A 21,279-nucleotide genomic window follows, 5' to 3' on the forward strand; every position below is an offset into this window, starting at 1 on the left:
GAAGTTGAATTTGAGACAAGGCCTTAAAATCTTTCCTCTTCTCCTCATCGGTCCAAGACTTTGAATCTTTGTTACCGAATTTATCACGAGCATCATCCACTTCAGCCTGAATCAACATAGCTCTCATCTTGACTTGCCATAGAGCGAACCTTGTGTCGCGATCCAAAGGTGGAAGATCATACTTCACAGAAGCCATTAGAAGAAATAACCAGGAAAAATAATCTGCAGTAAATAATCTAGGTATGAAACTGTGGAACCCTAAAAATAACCAGCAGCTTGTGTACACGTCTGTGTACGTTCAGCGAAGAACTAACCAACTCCTAGTAGCCTTTCCCATGTGCGCCTAGAGGAAATCCTCAAATTGACAAAGAGGAGGCGCACGGCGGACGGCCTGCTCCCTTGATCAGTCCGCAGCAAATCCTTGATCCGCGTGTAGCAGCAAATTCTCCTCCCGCAGAGACAGCAGTGCGGCAGCTTTTGCAGATTGAATTTGGTGAATGCCCTTGCGCCTGCAAATTGAACTCGGCGAGAACGGCAGCACAGCTAAGAACGATGTGAAAATAAATTCCGCCCGTGTGCAGCACCTGGGATCAGACACTGGAGACCCCCCGCCGATCGAGGGAGACGTAACCCACCGATCGCAGATCTGCGGCTCCTGGCAGCGCGTGACAAACATAGATGAAACCCTATTTTTTTCTCAATCGATCTCGTGTAAGGCTCTGATACCACTTGTTAGCAAATAATGTGAAAACAAGATCGAACATGAGACACGATTTTTACGTGGAAAACCCTCGCGGGAAAAAACCACGGGCGCCAACCGGCGATCTTCATTATAATGAGGAGAGTTACAACGTAGGGAATACAATGAATCGTTAACCCTTCCCGTGCGGCTTACAAGATGTATATATAGGGTGGACTGAACTGACTGTTGTCAAACACGGAAACAAATTCGCTAATCACATAACCCGAATTGTGGGCCCTCCAGGCGTCCCCACAAGACACACATTATAATTCGGATCACATCTAACATATACTTCCTTCTCCTCATCGCTTGATGAGACAGAATCATAATCAACAACATGAGTATTAGAGCGATGAGTTTTATATACATCTTTGGAATTTTTAAATTTATACTCTTGGTTCATAGCTCGAAGTTGCAAAGCATTAAGAGTGTTGTAAACAAAACTTTCAAGCTTTTCAATAAGATGTGAACCCAAACCACCAAGAGCAATATCTACCAAATCCTTATTAGAAATTGATAAATTGAAACATTGTTTTTTTATTTAAATCTATTGAAGTAATCAAAAATAGATTCATCTCTCCCTTGCCTAGCCGATGTCAAATATGTCAACTTAGCTTCATTTTCCCCACTATAAAAATGATCATGAAATTTCTATTTCAATTTGTTCCAGGAGCGAACCGAAACAAGGGGTAATGAAGAAAATCTAGAAAAAGCAATTCCAGTTAAAGATAAAGAGAACAGGCGAACGTGCAAAGAATTACTGGAACTAACTTCACCAAGTTCAGCAATATATTGACTAATGTGTTCCCAAGTTGATCTATTATCATCATTGCTAAATTTAACAAAATCAGAAACAAGCCAACCCGTAGGATAAGAAATCAAATCAAAAACTTTGGGATATGGTCATTGGTACAAACGATATCTACTAGGATTTAAACCTTGTTGTCCAAGCTCAGTTTTAAGCAATTTTGCCAGATCTGCCTTCATCTTAGCAACATCGGCCTCATAACTAACACTAGTAGAAGTTTGGGGATTAGTACGTAAATGACATACTGTTGGATCAGTAGTGCTCATCATCTGTGCAGCATGATGGGGACTACATTTATCAAATCACCCCAAACATGTTGTGGCATAGCTAGTCGAAAAGGTGGTTTGCCATATGGTTTAGTGGTGTATAGCAGTACATAACCTTCCAATTCATCTGTTTGGCCAGGAGCAGCCGAACTCGGAATTGGCGCAAGTGGTGGCATTGTCGCTGTGGCCAGCACCATGGCACTGGACTGGTCTGTTCGGCTAGTCTGACCGCTCCAGACACCGAGGCACCAGTCTGACTGTGTCGAACTGTGGCCGAACTTTGCTGAACTGTGGCTGATGTGACAGTGTATACCCAGCAAAATAATTTTGTGGCATACCATATTCTACTTCTCTTGTAGATGCAGGTGCTACCGAAGCATTAGGAGTAAGATTTTTGCTTGAATATGTGTGATTCACATATTTACCCTAATCAATCATATCCATACGATCACTAAGGTCAAACAACATGTCTTGGGTAACCTTTTGTTAATCTGCAAGCTTTTTCCCAAACTCCGGCATAAATAGATCAAACATTTCTTTGGGGAGAGTGCTTACATTGGTTGAAGAGGAAGTAGATCCGAACGATGGCACGAAAAACTCAGCCTTCTTGACCTCCTCATTCTGTGTCCTCCCGTAGCACGAGAGCAAATTCTTCATGGCTTCCTCTTGTTGTTGTTTGAGCTTTGCCTCAAACGCCTTACGGTCCTCCTCAGGTATGTCATTGTACTTGACGTCGATTACATTAGATGGATCTACCTTACTGGCCATAGCAGCCGATAGAGATTTGTTCTTATTCCTTTCAAGTGGAGTCACTAAAAAGTATGTTGATGACGCAAATCTAGTCAACACACAAACGCTAGAACGCGCGGATCTCAACGATCAGATCACCAGTGAGATCAGCCGGCGACCGGTCGGACACAGGGAATCCGCGAAGACCTAAAACCTCAATCTCGAGAGGGACCCCGTCAGAGCTTGAAGAACTTGGGTTGTTTTGAGGTCGGCAGGCCATTGAAAACGCCGTAGGGACACAAGAAGAATAGAATTAGGGTTGGAAAAGCTAAGGTATGGAAAAAAGGTAAAAAGATTGTATTGATTCGATTGTAGTTAAAAATATCCTCAAACGGCCATAGCCTTTATATTTACAGGCCGGAGAGGTTGTACCCCTTCGAAATCGGATTAAAAAAACTCTAAATTACAGATCTTACTCAACTCGGACTAAACAGACCTAGACCGGCCTGACCCGTCGGCCTCGGTGTTTAGCAATTTTGGCTGTCAACAGCAATCACCAGCTCGATCCCAACAGGTAGGCTCAAGTGGTGGAGGTGGCAGGGTAAGATAACACGCCAACCGTTCACATGGTGCCTACTGCTATGTTGATATCAGCTACGTTGAATCCGTTTGCATGTTTTACGTCCGTATTTATAAGCTCATTAACGGGTCCACGTCTGATTTTTGACCACACAAGAGAACAAAAGGTGCATATAATAACAGAGAAATGGAATATATCTGCCTTGGTCAGCTCTCCTCCGGGCCGCCTCCGCTACCCCTTTCTCTCCTTTACTATATAAATATAATCCAGCACGCCAGCCTCTACCTCACTAGAGCTAAGAACTCCATCTCGTCTCTCCAAAAGAAGGGTGAGAGAGAGAGACTGCACCATGGCAGCGGCGGCGGCCAACGGCAAGAGCAGCCCGGTGAAGAACGGTGCGGGCACACGAGGGAAGCCCATCAAATGCAAAGGTGCTGTTGCCTGCAGCTGCTTCTCCCTCCTCAATTTCTGCTCTTCCTTTGTTTTTGCTCTTTTGCGCCGGCGGCGGCTCGATCTGCTACCCACGCAAGGCAAATCATGGCTGGCTGAGCATGGTTGCCGTGCTCGTGCAGCGGCGGTGGCGTGGGGCCCTGGCGAGCCGCTGGCGATGGAGGAGGTGGAGGTGGCGCCGCCGGGGCGCCTGGAGGTGCGCGTCAAGGTGCTCTTCACATCCGTCTGCCACACCGACCTCAGCGCCTGGAAGGGAGAGGTACGCATACACACCTCTGCTTTGTACAGCTGGTATATATACAGCAGAATTGTTGCACAACAATTGATCTTTCACCTATTAATTATTTGTTCATTCATTCATGTTTTGGGGATAGCTCCTATCTGCCGGTGATTTGATTGTTTCCTTGATTATTACTCAGCTAATCTGTTTATTTGTTCTGGAATGCATGTGACGGTGCTGTTTATGATGCTGCATGGACGTGATAGAACGAGCTGCAGCGCAAGTTTCCTCGCATCTTCGGCCACGAGGCAGCCGGGTGCGTAATCCTTATCTTCGATTCTTGTTTTCAAGGCCTTACAATCTGCCTTTGGTATTTCTTATGTGTGTTTACTTAAGATGAATTTTTTTGTATGGAGTTAATGGCGCATCTCTCTTCTGAATACAGCTACGTTAACATTAATACTCGTGGTCTTTTTGTTTTCGAAAAGATACTCGTGGCTTGATCTTAGAGTTTATTACATGTAGCTTTCTTTCATGGGTTAAATATAAAACGATGAGACCCTAGAGTTAATTTATTTGAAATTTTCAATCTTGTTTGGGGGTTTCTGGTAAATAGGGTGCCCTGAATTGTTGACTTCTAGGCAGGAATCCCTTAGTCAAATTGTTGTTTCAGCATTTCCATCTCGACAGGCCACTTCGAACCGTGTACCTAGCATTTTTTTTGCATATAAATGAGGAAACTTCGACCTTATATGTACTCTCTCCATTCCATATTATAATTTATTTGATTTTTCTGACCTCTAGTTTGATCATCTATTTTATTTAAAAAATTTGTGCAAACATACTTAAATCTAAGTCATTCTTGAAGAATTTTTATTAATAAAGAAAATCACAACAAAACAAATGATATTTTGCATAACTTTTTTAATAACACGAGTAGTCAATATAAGGGATCAAAATAGTCAAATGAATTATAATTTAAAATGAAGAGAGTATTTGTCACAAGGCCGAAGGCTCCCTCAGTTATAAATTTATTATTGAGAACGAGCTGCGGCTCTGTTGGCAAGCTCGCAAAGTGCACGAGCGAGCCCGCCCACGTTCGACCACCGCTCGAGCGTGTGGTGCTTACCAGGGAACAATAGTTCTCGAAATAAAGTCTGCAAATTCTTACGTGTGGAGTCATAAAGTAATTGTGATGCAACCGTCGGCTAAGAAGCCATCCGGTGATATCAAGATGGATGCAATTTAGATCCTAGTGTAGTTGTAGGTTTGTTTCTACATGTGTGGCGTGAGTGAGACGTGGTTGGTATGCGTGCATGTATGAAGAGATGCTATCACTGTACCTAGACGAGAGATTTTAAAAAATATAAATTTATTATTAGTAATCTTTTTTGGTAAAAAAAATTCTGCAGAAATTAAAGCAACTTTTTTCCTTCATATTGTTGAATTTTTTCAAAGAAAGGTCCTTCCTCGAAACTTAATGTTCTTTAGGAACTCGTGTCCTTAACTGCAAACTCTGGTTTCATTCGAGAGTGTATAAACAACAGTTTAACAGATATGTGTTGCGATGAGTTTGCAATTTAGCTAGCTACGGTTAGTTCATTGCTAGCCAAATTAAACCTCTTTGTGTACAAATATTTATTAGTAAAAAAAATTACTTTTTTTTGCCAAAACCTGGATCGATTAGACCAGTCAGAGTGCGTATATATAATTTATAGGCAATCAGTTGGGCGTTGGCAGCTGGAAACGACAAAGGACCTGTCCTGAATCTTGCAAACGCCACCGATGAGCAGCTCTGTTCACGTGCCTTTTGTGCTTTGGGATCCCCATGTCTACACTGACTTTCTCCCGTCCATTTGCTCTGCCGTTAATCAACACAAAAATCTGCATAATTTGAAGAATAATTATTAAAAATTGGCACCAGCGGATACAAAAACACTCTAATTGCAGTGCTGGCGGTGAAGATTGGATTGATATTAATATACAGAATGATATCAAGGATTTATGTGTACTCTTGTGCATTAAAATTTGTAAGCGATATCTTTTACTCCCTCTATCCAAGAATATAGCTATTTTAAATTTTTAGGTCAAACTTTTTAAACTTTAACTATGGATAGTAAAAAGAATCATAAAAATAGATAACAAAAAAATGAAACCACTGCATCATATAATATTTTATATTTAAATTTAATTATTTTAGGAGATATTATTACTCAAAGATGAAAATGTTTGATGGACCCAGTCGAGAAGTTGCTATATTTTAGAATGGAGGTAGTATTACATCTGACGAAGTGATTGATTACTTATGACAGAGTGGTGGAGAGCGTGGGCGAAGGAGTGGAAGACCTTGTTCCTGGAGACCATGTAGTCCCCATCTTCACTGGGGAATGCAGGGAATGCGTCTATTGCGAGTCTGACAAGACAAACCTCTGCGGGACCTACCGTGTGAACCCTTTCAAGAGCACCATGGTCTCTGACAATGGCACGAGGTTCTCCGTGGTTGACCGGTCAGGCGTGCGCCAGCCTGTCTACCACTTCCTTAACACGTCCACCTTCACCGAGTACACCGTGCTCGACGCGGCCTGCGCTGTCAAGATCAACCCCAAGGCACCCCTGGAGAGGATGTATCTCCTCAGCTGCGGCATCTCCACAGGTAAACGATCCATCCATGCTCGTGCAATTGAGTTGGACTAATTTAACATGTGAATGAAGCGTATGCCTGGACTTGTTTGCCATACATACATGTTTGGTTTGGTTTGATTGATGATTTGGGAGCTTGAATGGGGACATGGGCCTGGCGAGATTGCTATGCCCCCACACCAGCCCTGTCCTGATATATTAGTCACATACGAACCGAGGCATGTGCTCAGCCCAGGCATACCAACCGATGCATCGCCCTGTATATTTGTCATGGATGACGGAGGTGCTTCGGTCCCTGCAAACTTTTGACGAATAACAGATGTAATAATTGCTTATAGGTCTTTATCCAAACATCTCAGCAAACTATAGCAATGCTTTTTGTCACTAGCTACTTATGAATATAGGTAGCCCTGGAATCTTTCTTTGTAGAAGTCTTTTATGGTACCTCCCTCCGTACCATAATATAAGTATTTTTGGATTTGGTCAAAGTCAAATTTGTTGAACTCTGACTATAAATAGTAAATAATTTATAAAGATTTATAAGATAAAATTACTAGATTCGTTATAAAAGCAATTATCATAATGTATAAGTATTTATATTTAAAATAGTTCATTCACAAGAATATTGATGGTTAAAGTTGAACAAATTTGATTTTGATCAAATCTAAAATTAGTTATATTTTAGGACGGAGGGAGTATATAATATTGGACTATAGTCTATACTAGTGTTTGAAAAGGACATAAAAAAACATCCGATGGTTTGGATCAATTGTATACTACTGAAAAGTTCAATATGAGTAGTATAGGTAGTATAAGGGAAAATAATTCCATATCTTCATTTTTATTTATAACCTGAAAATAATTATAAATTTATCCTTACTAATGAAAGGTTAGAACATCTCTATAGTCTATACCACTAAGTGGTGGTATTGTACACCATAAAAGATTAAAAGAGGTTTTCTTGTACTTGGGTCACGGTTAACTTGTAACCAGAACTTTGGATCACAGACCAAATGGAAGGAAGAGCTTAGTTCAGTTTTGGAGGCAAGATTAATTGTCATGGTTAACCTCGTTACTCGCTTTCTCTACCTCACAAGTATGCAACATCGGTTGGAAAACGGAGATAGTTTACTTGTGAGATCAAACTGTTGCATGCAAGGTGTGGCTGCTTAGGGCCATATATAATTTACTCCGAAGATGTCTGCAGGTGGTCAGAGATGCAGGGATGAAGTGTACATGAATTTTTAATGTAAACAGAGACCAGTTCCTGTACACCTCTTTTCTGTTTTGATCGTCGACTCTCTTTATTTTACTGCTTATTTAATATTCTCAGTTTTCAATGTTTTTTCTTTGGTACCAGGGGTGGGAGCAGCGTGGAACACTGCAAACGTTTCCAAAGGATCAACGGTCGCAGTATTCGGCCTAGGTGCTGTTGGTCTTGCGGTCAGTAAAATAAATTCTTTTTCCGAACATACAAAAATAATTTACTTCACTAAACTGCCAGTCTACCTATTATCGGAAATATTGTTAACTATTTTCTAGGCTGCCGAGGGTGCCAGGCTGCGGGGGGTAGCTCGGATAATCGGTGTTGACATAAACCCTGAAAAGTTTATTAAAGGTGTGTGTTTAGCCATACCTTCTCCCTTACCTCTCTCTATTATTACTCTCGTTTATCCGTTTTCACATCTTAGTTAAGTTAAAAACAAAATATAATTTCGTGAGCATGATTTTTTGGCCGATCACAGCATCACGTCAGCATGATTTGACACTTTGGTCAATCCCCAGGTGCACTGTAGTTAAGTTATATATTTACGTTCAAAAATAACAAGTTCAATTTTTTATATGGTTCTGTGTAGATTAGACAATCCTAGCCTGCGCACATGATTCTTTGTTTTCCCCCGAATTAAATAAAACAAACATCAGCAAAGTAAAACTTGGATCTCTGAATTGACATGCAAATTAAACAATCCACTGGTTCCAACTTATTACTCTTCCTCCCAACAAATTTGTTGACCAGCAGTTTATTTTGCTTTTGTTTTCTCAACAGAATTTAATCTTTTTCTCGCATCAGACACTGACATAAAGGCATTAAAAAGAAACACATTTTAATCAGAGTTTCTTACATAGAAGGTAATCAATTGTAATCTGAAAGAAGGACAACTTTCTCTTGTTGATATTGTCAATAAAGTAGACAAATGCATCCGTGGAGAACACATTTGCTTGTCAATTTCAAGGAATGAGGATGTCATTTTCAAGGAATGAGGATGTCATTTTCCATATGATGTCGCTAGGAGTAGAACAGAACAACTCTGGTGTTGTCACTTGGTTAGAAGTCCGCACAACAGTCTGCATTCATCTGTTGACTTCTAAGAGCTAATTTTTGTATCCTACAACAAAATATTTTTGGCCAGCGAATTGATGTTGTAAAGAAAAGAATATGTAGTGCTGAGCTAATGAATTATGCTTAAATTACCTCTTAACACAATCTACGTTGAACCTGTGAGGTCTCGCACATTCATAAATAGGCTTATCTGTAAGCTGGATAACATGACCTGAAAACTGAAAAAATCAATAAAAAAATAAACAAACTGAAAAATTTGGAAATGACCAAACTTTTTGCGAACGGAAATGACCAAACTTCATCAACAATAAGAAATAAGATATCAAATAGGAGCCGTCCATCTGATAAAATCCTACAGTGGTGAAGGTAGGAAGTACCCAGAAGCACCTAGGGTAAAGTACCTGATACTTCCAAAATGTGGGACCAAGTACCAAAAATAGTGGGACCAAATATTGATTTAATTTAATTTCCATAGATCAACGGTCAGAAAAATTCAAGTGACTAAGTACCTGAAAGTACCCTTTGATACTTTACAATCATTGTAAAAGAGCTCAAGAAGCAATAAGGGGCCCGGTACATAAATATACTTGGAACCTAGAATTTCCATGGCGGACTAGATGGCAATGTAACCAATATTTTCTCTTAAAAAAGTGAAGATTTGGAAAAATTGCCAGCACGGTATTCATTGATCTTTTCTATATAATTCTTGACTTTTCAACTGACAAAAATATTCAAAGCGTGACGCCGGACATGTAAACTAATACAAATAATGCAAGCTTATGTATTATTTGGCCAATTAGTCCGAACTACCCTTTTTAAAAAAACCGAGGTAACCGATGTGAATAGTCAGTTCCCATGGGTTTTGGTGTCAAGCGTGTCCCATGCATATGCTGAGAAGTTACGGCACTTAACATTTCTGTCAGAGCACAAGAAGGACGCAACAAGTTTCTATAAAGTCAGTAAGAAAATCTCCATTTAGTCATAAAAGATACCTTTTTTTGTGGAACAGTCATAAAAGATACCTAAGAAATGGGAAATCTCCGTTCTCATGATTTGCAATGACCCCTTTTGAACAGATAAATTCCAAGTATTGCCATTCATTCAGGTAAAATGTCATTAACTTGGTCGTGCTTGGAATTGTTTTGTGATTGATGTAAACTTTCAACAGAACAATTTAAAACCCTCATTCAGATAAATGATTGATGCCACAACTGAAATGTTTCTTTTCGTCTCTGAAAGAGAAATGCTGTAACTTTGGCAAAATTAAATATTTCAACTTGGGTCACTGTCGGTTGGTTACCATTGGCATTTCTAATAATAGGAGTTCTCAACCGCTCCTAATTACCTATTTTAATTTCTAGTAGTGTGTTAAAATGGTAAATGCTAGCAAGCAGGACATACTCGAGTGCAATTTCTCTGGAAATATTGCTGATTTGTGATGATCCACACACCAATGGTACTTCAACCGCGAGCCTTAACTTTATGATTTAGATAGCCCCTCTTTAGTCTGTAAAATTCATCTCTTCTTACCATGCTAATTGTGTATGAACCAAATGTATGCATTTCGATTAGAATCTATTCTACGCTTATGACTACAAGGATCATTATTTGTGAAGACGTAAATGTGCCAAACGGTTGTAAGAAATAGTTTGATTATTCCTACAATATACACTAAGAGATATAGGAGGTAGTACAGTCCCCATAAATCTCTTTCTTCCTTTTTTTCGTTTAGAATTGAACAAAAAAATTGGAAAAGATGTTTTTCTCCACTTATCATGAAATCCGAGCCATAAGGAAGGAGTCAGATGACTTTAAAAAAATCATCATGTATCACTTGAGAGAAACAACAAACAAAGAAAAAGGACAATGTGAAAGGTTTGAATTTTGACATAAGTGTTTATGAATCACTTCAACAACACGGAATATAATATGATTCACACCACTACTGAGCAAAATGCGCTTGCGCAGGCAAAGAGATGGGGGTAACTGACTTCATCAACTCCAAGGCCTGTGGCAAACCTGTTCATGAGGTACACAAGTGTACTGTATCATCAGACGCAGCAGCAGTATCGGCAGGGCTGAATTGATGTATGTGCAGGTGATCAGGGAGATGACTGATGGAGGTGTCGACTACAGCTTCGAGTGCACGGGGATGAATGATGTGCTCCGCGAGGCCTTCGTGTCCACGCATGATGTTCGTTGTACATGCACTTTCTCTGGCAGGCTTGCAACGGCCCAGCCAATTAGGCCCAGCACTGTTTCTGTTTTAGTCTGAAGTCTGATGAAACTCTACGCAGGGCTGGGGTCTGACGGTGGTGCTAGGGATTCATGCGACGCCCAAGATGATGCCGCTGCACCCAATGGAGCTCTTCGACGGCCGTCGGATCACCGGCTGCGTCTTCGGCGACTTCAAGGGAAAGTCCCAGCTGCCGGATCTCGTCGACAAGTGCATCAATGGGGTACCACTACCACTCCCTCTGCGCCTATCGCGTCTTCTGCTGTGAAATCGTGCTTGCAGCATCGGTTTCTCCCAAAATCTTATCTTGGATCTTGGATGGCTTGTCAGGAGGTTAATATCAACTTCGATGGCTTCATAACGCACAAGATGCCCTTCTCGGACATCAACAAGGCTTTCCAGTTGTTGGAGGAAGGCAAGTCCCTGAGGTGTCTGCTCAATCTCTGATCAGGGAGATGGACTTCAGGATTGGTGTTGATTCGAGTGCAATAATGATAAAGTAGAGAAATGTTTTTCCAGTGTTCAGTTTACCATGTATATGTATGTATATTATGAAATAAATGGGTCTTCTCTCAAGAACAAAAGGATAACTATTATCCAGAATAAAATGGCACCGATATTGGCATTAGTATCTCTAGTAGCGAATTTGAACATGTCACGTGTGCCCTTCACGATGAGCACAATTTGTATGAAGCTCGATTTGGAGTACCAAAGAATACTGTACTCGAGAGGGACCTCATCAAGATGATAATGTGTGCTGACATCGGCAAGGCCACCTAAGGTCCTAGGCCATCGTCGCAGGGATGAACGGACAATAGAACATGAGATGCAAAAGCTTAGGTAAAAAGATGCGGTTGTTTCCATGAACCTGCACCCCCCTCAATATATATTATCAGCAGAGTGGACTTACTTCTACTTGTTCGATTTCTAACACAGCTAGAGAAATAAGCTTTAGTACCGGTGGGAAAACTTTTTTAGTACCGGGCGGCTGACAGGTACCGTTTGGTCGGTACTAAATATCATGTCAAGTCGGTAACATAGACCGGGACCGATACTAAATGGATTTGCGTCCAAAAAATAAAGAAAAAAAATTGAGGAACGGCCGCGGGGAGGCCCTGTCAGATATAGAATTGTATATGTGCTTGTATTGTATTTTTGTACCCCAAGCCTATACGACCTATATAATGAAAGGTCAGCCCCCTCCTAGGATGTGTGGTGTTTTTCTATTCTTATTGTCTACATGGTATCACAAGTCCGGACCAACTCCTAGGGCCGGCCGTGCGCCTCCCACCCCTCTGCTGCCCTCTCCCCGTCGTGTGCCCCCCGCATGAGCGACCACCACACGCGTCACACCTCCCTTGGGCGCGCCCTCCCATCCCTGCACCTGTTCCTCAAGCAGCGCTACTCCTCCCCACAACCGGCCTTCTTCAGATTGCATCGGCAATCTTGTCGACCTCCTCTACCACATCCATGGCGACTAGCATCCCCACCCTACCTTCCTCCTTGGATAAATCGGCCAGTGCCCTATTCCTCCATTTGTATGGCACAATCGATGTCAAGTCTCACGTCCCCATGACATTGCACTTGAAGAACTCCAATTACAACAAGTGGCTGTCCTTCTTCAAGGTGATGTGTGGAAAGTTTGGGGTTCTTTTCCACATCTACGGCTCTGTTCCTCCTCGCCGCACTGATCCCAATTGTCCGCACGTGGGTCTACGGCTCTGCCTCAGATTCTCACCATTGCCGAAGATCAGATGGCGCGAGAACTCTAGCTCGCCATTCCCAACAAGTTTTAGGCGAACCAAGCCCCCTTGCCATCTTCTTGAGCAAGGATTTTCACTCCATGACTCGGGTTACCTCTCCATCATGGACTTTGAAAGAAGATGAGGTTGGCTGCCGATGTGCTCCACGATGTTGGCCACCCTATGTCCACACCCACGTTGGTTCAGAATCTGCTATGCGGCATCAACCCCAAGTTCAGCACCACCACCAACATTGTTGTCGGCACCAGAAATAATTCCTTCCAGGAAGCGCTCGACCAGTTATGCCCTCAAGGAGCTACGCCTGTCCAATGAGGCAAAAATCACCTTCTCTATATCACTGGTCGCCTCCACCACCTCCAATATGGACTATGGATCCTCGAGCTGCTCCTCCTCCTCTGCCGCGCCGCAGTAGCAGTAGCCACAGCCGGCAGTAGTGTTGGCGCGAGAAGAAGGGCGGCAATCGTGGCTTAGACACTAACAGCGGTGGACCCCAACAGCAGCGGCAGCCCCATGGGCCTACTCTCACTAGCACATGGTTTTGCTTCTCTCTGTGGGGCCCCTCCGGCAGCTAGGGGGTCCTCAACAGGCGGCGACGCGCGACAGTGGCTCCTGGACTGGCGTGCCGGGCAGCAACATGGGCGGGCGCAGTCAAGGCTTGCTGGGACTAGTTCCGCAGTAGGCCTGCAGGCCTACATGGCGTTCGCACCCCGGCAATACTCCATCCCACCCCAATAGCCATACCAGCAGCCCACACACTCTTCGGACCAGGCGAGTCTGATTGCGGTGCTGCAGTGCAGCTGCAGGGCTCCTCTGCATGGGTGATGAACCCGTGTGCCTCCACACACATGCAATCCTTGGATGGTATACTTTTCTATCACTTACCTGCTTCGCATATTTCTATCTCAGAAGGCAATGATTCATATATTCCTGTTACGTCTTATGGTTGATCTATTCTTACCACTTCTGCATCATATTTTACCCTTAATAATGTACTTGTTATTCCTTCTATCATTCACAATCTTCTATTTGTTCGTCAGTTCACTCGTGACAACAACTGCTCCATAGAACACTACAAGAAATGTATGGCTTTGTGATGTATTTAGTATGACAATAGGACATAATGTCATTATATCATTCATTTTATGACATTATGTATTGGCCATTTGGATTTAATGACAATAAAAAATAGTATGTCACAACATATGTCACACATGTGCTCCAATACTCTTGTTACTATACACCCTGGAGAGCCCGGCTTCTCAGCGCTCCACCCCCCGCGCTTGACACGTGCACGGGAGGGGAAAACCGACGCGGCCCGTGGATTCCCAGGCCCCGCCTACGCTGCGCACCGCCTTCGCTGCCAGGAGAGAGGCGGTCGACGCGGGGTGTGGATCACGGGCGCTCTCCTTATCGCTGCGCTCCTTTTCACTTTCGTCTCCCTCTTTCGGAGGCGGGGTAGGGTTTGGGGAGCGGGGGCTGGCGCCGTCATCGCCGGTGGCGACGCTTTGGGCGGTGTGCTGGCCGCCTGCGACCACCAGCACCGTTCTTCTCCAAGTGCGCTTTCCATATACGCAGACCTTCCACTCCATTGCTTCTCTGTTGCCGTGGCTTGCGGACCGTTCTTTGAGGGCCGCTTCGTTGGTGCAGCTCGCCACCGGCGACCTGGCTGCCGGTGCGCGGTCCATCCGTCAGGACCGCCGTCGCTCTCCTCCAGCTGCGGTCCCTTCCTGCTTCACATGCATTGTTGCCTCCATTCTCCCAGAAATTAACGTAGGCTCCAGATCTGCGCGATTTTATCTGCTTCGAATCGATGAGGGAGCATGCTGCTTCTTCATTGACTGTTGATGCTTCCATTCCTTTGTGTCCTCAACGATTAACATACCCTGCCGATTGTTCCCCTGGTTGGTCCGCCACTAGGTGCTTTCTTGGGGTCTCGGAGGCGGTGTCCTGCCGTGCGTTGCCCGCGGATCCCTGCTTGCCTCTGCTGCCTGAGCCGGTTTCGTCTTAGTCTGAATCAGGTTCGTGCCTCTTCTTTGCCTCCTGTGTTCTTTGTTTCTACGCCTGCGTGGAGATGTCGTTCTTTTCCTCTTTGCTTGCTGCCTATTGGGTGTCTCTGACCGTCAGATGTGCCAGTTCCAGTTCTTGTGTGGGTGTTGCTTCATGTTAATTTATTGATCTCTATTAATGTTCTGATTGATATTTGTAGGCCGCCTGCCTGTGAGACGCGTTGGAATTCTAGCTCTCCTGCTGCCGTTCTTTAGGTGCGTACTCTACGGTTCTCTCAGTTCCCTTCTATGTGTTGTACAGATAGTTCTTGCTGTATTGTTGGCGATGCCTTTGCCTGCGCATAGCGTTCTTAAAATGTGATATTGTTTGTGCTTCGTACCTCTCTATGTGTTGTTTGGTTTGCTGCTAAAAAAATGATGGACATTTGCGTCGTTGGTGCTCTTTGGCCCTTTCCACATTCGGCGCCACTTATTTGAGGTGTCCTTTCCTCTCTCAGTGTTTAGATGGATGCTCCTGCTTCGTCGCGCCGGCGTTGCAGGGAATCTAGCGCTTCCGGTGGCAGAAATGTGCGTCCTAGGTGTTCTACGCCGGATTTGGTTAGCTCACGGTGCCGTCGTCGAGAGGCCACAGCTGAGGCCACTCTAGCTGCTCGTGTTGATGCTGGTTGCGGTAGGAATGTGAGACTGCGGTTGACATCGCCTCCTGTTGCTATATCTGGACATCCACCTACTGTTTCGGTTCCCTCCTCTGCTCCTGCTGCCCCACCAAGCAACGTAGTGTCCAGTGAGTTGAACTGAAAGGGATGCTATTTCGTTTGAGAAAAAAATGGTTTCCTCTCATGGTTCAGATTCTGGTCTTTTCTATTTAGGAGACCATTTTTGCCCCATCGTGCCTGTACCCGTTGCTCGAGAAAATAGAGCCAGGAGAATGTCCGTCAATAGGAACAAGGACCTAATGAGGAAAGGTTGACTGCGATTGGAACGCATTGCTCTTTAATTTACTGCAGTGCTTTGCTCAATTAAATTTAACATGTTTCCTGATCAACAACGCAGGATATTTCCCTTCTGATCTTTGCCCTGAGCCTATAGTTGCCTTTCCAAAAGAGTATGCCACTCTATTGAAAGGTGCATTTCTTGACTATTTTTCCTGTTTGCCTCCTATTAGCTGCTGTCCACATTCAATGCGTGCACATCTTACCTTCTGAGCTTCCTGTTATAGAGACCTATTCTGGACGATCTTACTACGGTGGCCCGGATTACGTGTGCGAGCATTGCAACGCGTTCTTCTGGTACCAGGAGCGTGTTGCTAGCCTAAGCTCTTATGCACAAAAACGTATTGTGTACCATTCATGCTGCCGTGGTGGCCGTATCTCCCTTCCAAAGCATCGCCCGTTCCCTCCTCCGTTATGTGATCTGATCAGGTTTAATGGAGGTCCTGCGGCTAACAGTTTCATGAAACTTATCAGACACTACAATTCTATGTTTGCCTTTACATCTTTAGGAGTAGACATTGACAGATCCATAAATACTAGCCGTGGTCCTTATATATTCAGAATCAATGGAGTCGTCCATCATCGCATTGGGTCTCTAATTCCAGATGAAGGGAACAGGCCCCAATATGCCCAGCTGTATATTTACGACACCGCCAATGAAGTGCAGAATAGGCTTGCCATCTACTCTTCTGATGCAAACAGCGATTCCATGGCCTGTCCTCAGGTTGTTGAGTCTCTGATTTCCATGTTCGATCAATGCAACCCATTGGTCAAGGAATTCCGTATGGCTCGAGATAGGCTTCTTTCCCCTACTTCTCCAGATGTCCGTATCAGACTGTTTGGATCATCCGATACAAGTGCAGACCGATATAGCCTACCAGCTGTTAATGAATTGGCAGCCCTTATTGTTGGAGATATATCCTCTTCTACGCATCCCTTTGATATAGTTCTTGAGTCGTGCAAAGGAAAGTTTAGACGTGTGCCTCCTATCCATCCTGCTCTTATGGCATTGCAGTACCCAATCCTCTTCCCTTATGGTGATAAGGGTTACCAATTAGGTATTAGGTTTAGAGATGGGTGCTTAGGATGCCAAGGAAGTCGAAATGAGGTTAGCATGATGGAGTTCTATTCCTATTACCAGCATTACCGTAGAGGCGAGCCGAATCCAGTCCTTTGCTCTGGCCACCTTTCCCAGCAATACGGTGTTAATGCTTATTCATGTGTTGAGGCAAACAGACTTTCCTTCCACTTTTTCAACCAAAAAAATCTCCGGAGTGAAACCTATCAAGGAATCTCTGATGCATTGTGCAAAGGTGCATCCACTGGTAAGGATGTAGGAATCAAGACGATGCTACCGGCTTCTTATCCAGGCAGTAGGCGCAATCTGAATCAGAACTACCATGATTGCATGGCGATTTCCAGGGCTTATGGTTCTCCACTTTGTTCACCACTTTCACTTGCAATGCTAATTGGCCTGAGATAGCTGAGGCATTGAGATGTGAGCCTGGACAGAAGCCTCCTGATCGTGCCGATATCACCAGTCGCGTATTCCATATGAAGCTCCAGGAATACATAGACGATATTAGGAGTGGCGATGCTTACGGTCATGTGACAGCCTGTGAGAATTTTCCTTATCTCCGTTTCTCTCATTCGTCCTTTGTGGGTGTGATTTCCGTCCTCTTAATATTCTTTTCCTTTTGCTGTAGTCGCCGATACTATAGAGTTCCAAAAAAGAGGGCTTCCTCATGCTCACATTCTTATTTGGCAAAGCAATTGCGCTGGTGAGACTTCACCCGCCTTTGTAGATCAGTTTATAACTGCTGAGCTGCCTGATCCGAAAGAAGATCCGCTGGGTTTCATTTTGGTGCAAGAATTCATGATGCATGGACCTTGTGGTGCGCTTGATCCCAAGTGCCCATGCATGAAAGATGGAAAGTGTTCTAAAAGGTTTCCAAAGAGTTTCCAGCCTGCAACTACGTTTGATGCGGATGGATTCCCTGTCTATCGACGGCGAGATACCGGTGTTAAGGCCCGTAAGAGTGGTGTGGACCTTAATAATAGATGGGTTGTGCCGCACAATCTGCAAATTCTAAAAAAATTTCAAGCACACATAAATGTAGAAGCCTGCAACCAGTCCTACCTCATCAAGTATCTTTTCAAGTACTGCAACAAAGGTGCCGATGCAGCAAAGTTTGGATGTTGCTGCAAGTTCGGATCAGCATCTCCGCACTTCCAGCAAGCCTAGCATCTTCTAGAATTTTAACTAACACCGGTGTTATCACTATTTAAGGTGTTTGAACAAGATCCTCTCTACTGGGATAACAAGAAATCGCTTCGCCTGTCATCGTTAAGCCTAAGGTATACACCTGCCTCCTTTGCTAAACCCATGCATGTCTAAATATATTTGTGAAACATTTTTCCTTATAAACATCATGTTGTTTTTCTGCAACGAACTTTCTTATTATAAGGATCCAATGTTCTGGGATAAAATAATTGTGCACCCCATGCCCATGCATGTGTTAAGCAGCAGCCAACTCGTTAGTATCATAATTTCAGACATGCAGTGTTGTGATCAGATTGCCCCAGACTGCACATTCCAATTTTATAGGGCAGAGTTAGCTCAATTAGCTGCATAACTGCATTTTCATTATTTTAGGCTCGCATTCCACTCTTCCATAATGAAGCAAATTGATTTCACTGCCTAATTACATGTAATTAGTTTACGCTCGTGCATTCAAAACAACAAACAAGTAATAGAACAAACTTTAAATGCTGGTCATGCAGATACCCGACGCTATTTACATCCCTAGACATATCATCCTGAAACAAATCATGGATAGTCTGAAGCTCAAAGTGCATGGCTCGGGCTATGACTCTGCCTTCCAAGTTCTCGGCATGGAAACAGCATGGATGCATGTTGATCTCCCTTACGGGAACAAGCCCGGGACCGATTCAGACACTGTCATCTTTGGCAGTCCGCAACCTTCTCATGATGAAGCTGATGACAGTGCATGCCAGGCAGTTCTCAACTACTATTGTAGTGCTAGAAATGTGATCATTGATGACTTTAGTCGCAGTATTCTCAAAGCGAAACAAGAAGAGCTGGATGCAAGCAATTTTTTCTGCGCTGCCATGCAAGATAAGATAGTTCGGCTGGTTTTGGAGCGGGATGCTGTTGTGGCTGCTCTCCAAAAGCACAGCGACAACACAGATATTAAGGTCCATTCTTTAAGTGAGACATTCATCAAAAAGAAACAAGACCAGCTCAATAATGATTGTTTCTATGAGATTCTGCAAGACAAAATCACCAATTTGTTGCGGGATCGCGGTGTTCAGAAACAGCGCTACACCACCATGATCCATGACATGGCCTCCGTCTGTGACAGCTTTGGTGATCTACTGCCAATTAAAAAGGTTACCACTGGTGAAGCCATCTCTGAACATGCGGAAACTGGATTCATGTTCACTGGGAGCAAAACCAATCCATCTCGCCTTGATGAGCTCGCTTTGTCTCTCCTGAAGATCCTTCGCAACGGGATCATCTACGAGACCAAGCACGCCACCACTCCCTACTGTAAGCTACTAAGCTTATGCAAAACCATTTGTCTATACAACTGTGCATTGCCTCCATATTTTACCTAATCTGTGATCAAATTAACTGTCATTACAGGAGGAGGCAACACACTATATCCACTGTATATACCACTCCACTGCTATGGACTTCATATTGCAATTGCAGAGAATGCAGCAGCCTCACCATCAATTGGTGGATTCTTTTGCGTGCTCCAGCATCTAGCACGGCTAACTGTGTTATAGCAGTTTCTTTTGGCACTATTTTTTTGGGTGTTCCCTGGGCAACACCACTTACAGCACTGATCCGGGGTGTGGTTCAGAGGGTGACTTTGTATCCCCTTGGCAGACAAATCTTGGAAACCAGCTTTAGAAGCATAACAGATTGCTGCAGCCTGCCACTCAACAAAAGTATCACATACAAATGGTATGGAACAGCAACCTGCCCAGTTCTGCTTCCTGGTTTCACCTTTGTGTGTCCGTAGTTCGCAAAAATAGCTGCTGCAACTACGCCTGATGGCCTGCTTAGTCTGTACTAGCGTGCACTGCATCACGGATGTTGGATGCAGCTGCCAGTTTGTAAGCAAACCTGCATGGCAGTAACTATTGCCTATGATCCTTCGAACTGGTTCATCACCGTGACTATGCAAACTATGTTTTCTGCTGTTTATAAGCTTCTCTGTTTCCTGACGCCCCTGGTTAACGTGCGCTGCAATATTTAATCGGGGATGAATATGCAATCGTAGATCAAAATAAACTGTCCATTCCACTCCCACGAACGAGTACACGAGTGTTTCATATAGGCAAACACAGTAACACACACACATATACTCTTACATACCATTACAACAACCGTTCAACACATAATATGATATAAACTCGACCAGCCACTTTGAAGCACGCAAACCATTAGTGCGCCTTCCGTTTTGACAAAGAGACAACTACGCAAACTCAGTCCTCATCCATCAGCTCAGTACCCAGCTCTTGCACTGCGCCGGTGCCAGCCCAAACATTTTCCTCGGCCCAGTCAGCGGCTCCATGAGCAAGCAAACCAATCGAGTTCCTCGAGCAACCACCCACAGCGTCGAGAGTAATCGCTTCCAGTGTCTTCTGAAGGACCTCCAGATGATCGAGTGACTGAAACCAACCAGAACTAAGAAGCAGATTTTTTTTGCGAAGAGTTTCGTTCTCTTTTCGGAGACGTTGTACCTCATTGAAATTGAAATCGTCAACCACAACGCCGAAATCGCGGCTTGATGCCAGAATAAGTGCATGTGCTGCCGCCTCCATCCTTTGTCGCCGAAGCGTGGCCCGTTGCCTCAAGAAGAGTGAGATCATCAATCTCATCTCCTAGCGGAACAACCACAAAACCGGTCGCCACATAAAGCCCATCGACAACGCTGAACGAGTAGCAAGGCATGGAACCCTCTAAAACCCTAACCACATCGTCCAAAATCTTGCGGGCAGATACATGCGCAACAAGCTCTCCTACACGGACACAGAATCACATAAGTCACTAGCCAAATTTGAACGCAAGAAAACAACAGTTCACCTTTGGCTTCCCAACCAAAACAGCTCTTACGCGCAATGCGAATGGCCGCCATCACCCCAACGTCCTCACCCTCAGAACAGTGGCTCCTCACAAGAGAGGGCGCCCATCTATTAAATCACATACGTTGCCTTGGGTCCAACGAAACCAGCCGCACAAACCGACCTCCTGCAAACCGCCTCTGCCTCATCGCTGCCCTCCAACCGACTTCGTTCAGCCAGGTAGTGGTACAGGCCAACAATCCAGCCCAAACAAGCGATAGTTACGGCCCATCTACTACGCAATCCAGACCGGGCGCAGCGTAGCGCGCGGTCTACCTAGTGTCACCTAATGACGGTAGTGGTTATGTTATAAGGTCTATTTGGTAATGTCATAAATATATGACAA

General features: G+C 44.1%; 1 protein-coding gene and 1 long non-coding RNA gene across 5 annotated transcripts in view; both read left to right on the forward strand.

Moving 5' to 3' along the window:
* LOC120651323 (alcohol dehydrogenase-like 4) overlaps positions 1-11,643 on the forward strand; it is a 37,279-nt gene extending 25,636 nt beyond the window's left edge. For 2 of the 4 annotated variants that reach the window (XM_039928802.1, XM_039928799.1), the window contains exons 4-10: positions 6,108-6,448; positions 7,796-7,878; positions 7,978-8,053; positions 10,745-10,806; positions 10,875-10,970; positions 11,074-11,235; positions 11,343-11,631. In XM_039928802.1, coding sequence (XP_039784736.1) covers positions 6,108-6,448; positions 7,796-7,878; positions 7,978-8,053; positions 10,745-10,806; positions 10,875-10,970; positions 11,074-11,235; positions 11,343-11,459 — 937 coding nt within the window. In that variant the 3' untranslated portion in view covers positions 11,460-11,631. Of the gene's footprint in view, positions 1-3,401; positions 3,557-3,697; positions 3,835-4,061; positions 4,112-6,107; positions 6,449-7,795; positions 7,879-7,977; positions 8,054-10,744; positions 10,807-10,874; positions 10,978-11,073; positions 11,236-11,342 lie in introns of those variants that run through there. The other 2 variants (XM_039928803.1, XM_039928796.1) reach the window with 2 other exon arrangements.
* A 7,336-nt stretch (positions 11,644-18,979) lies between these two features.
* On the forward strand, positions 18,980-20,007 carry LOC120648686. Its single transcript, XR_005665043.1, has 2 exons — positions 18,980-19,347; positions 19,444-20,007. It is a non-coding gene; the product is annotated as an uncharacterized LOC120648686 (long non-coding RNA).
* Positions 20,008-21,279: the final 1,272 nt, after the last annotated feature.

Source organism: Panicum virgatum, chromosome 9K (assembly GCF_016808335.1).
Source record: "Panicum virgatum strain AP13 chromosome 9K, P.virgatum_v5, whole genome shotgun sequence".
NCBI classification, from domain to species: domain Eukaryota; kingdom Viridiplantae; phylum Streptophyta; class Magnoliopsida; order Poales; family Poaceae; genus Panicum; species Panicum virgatum.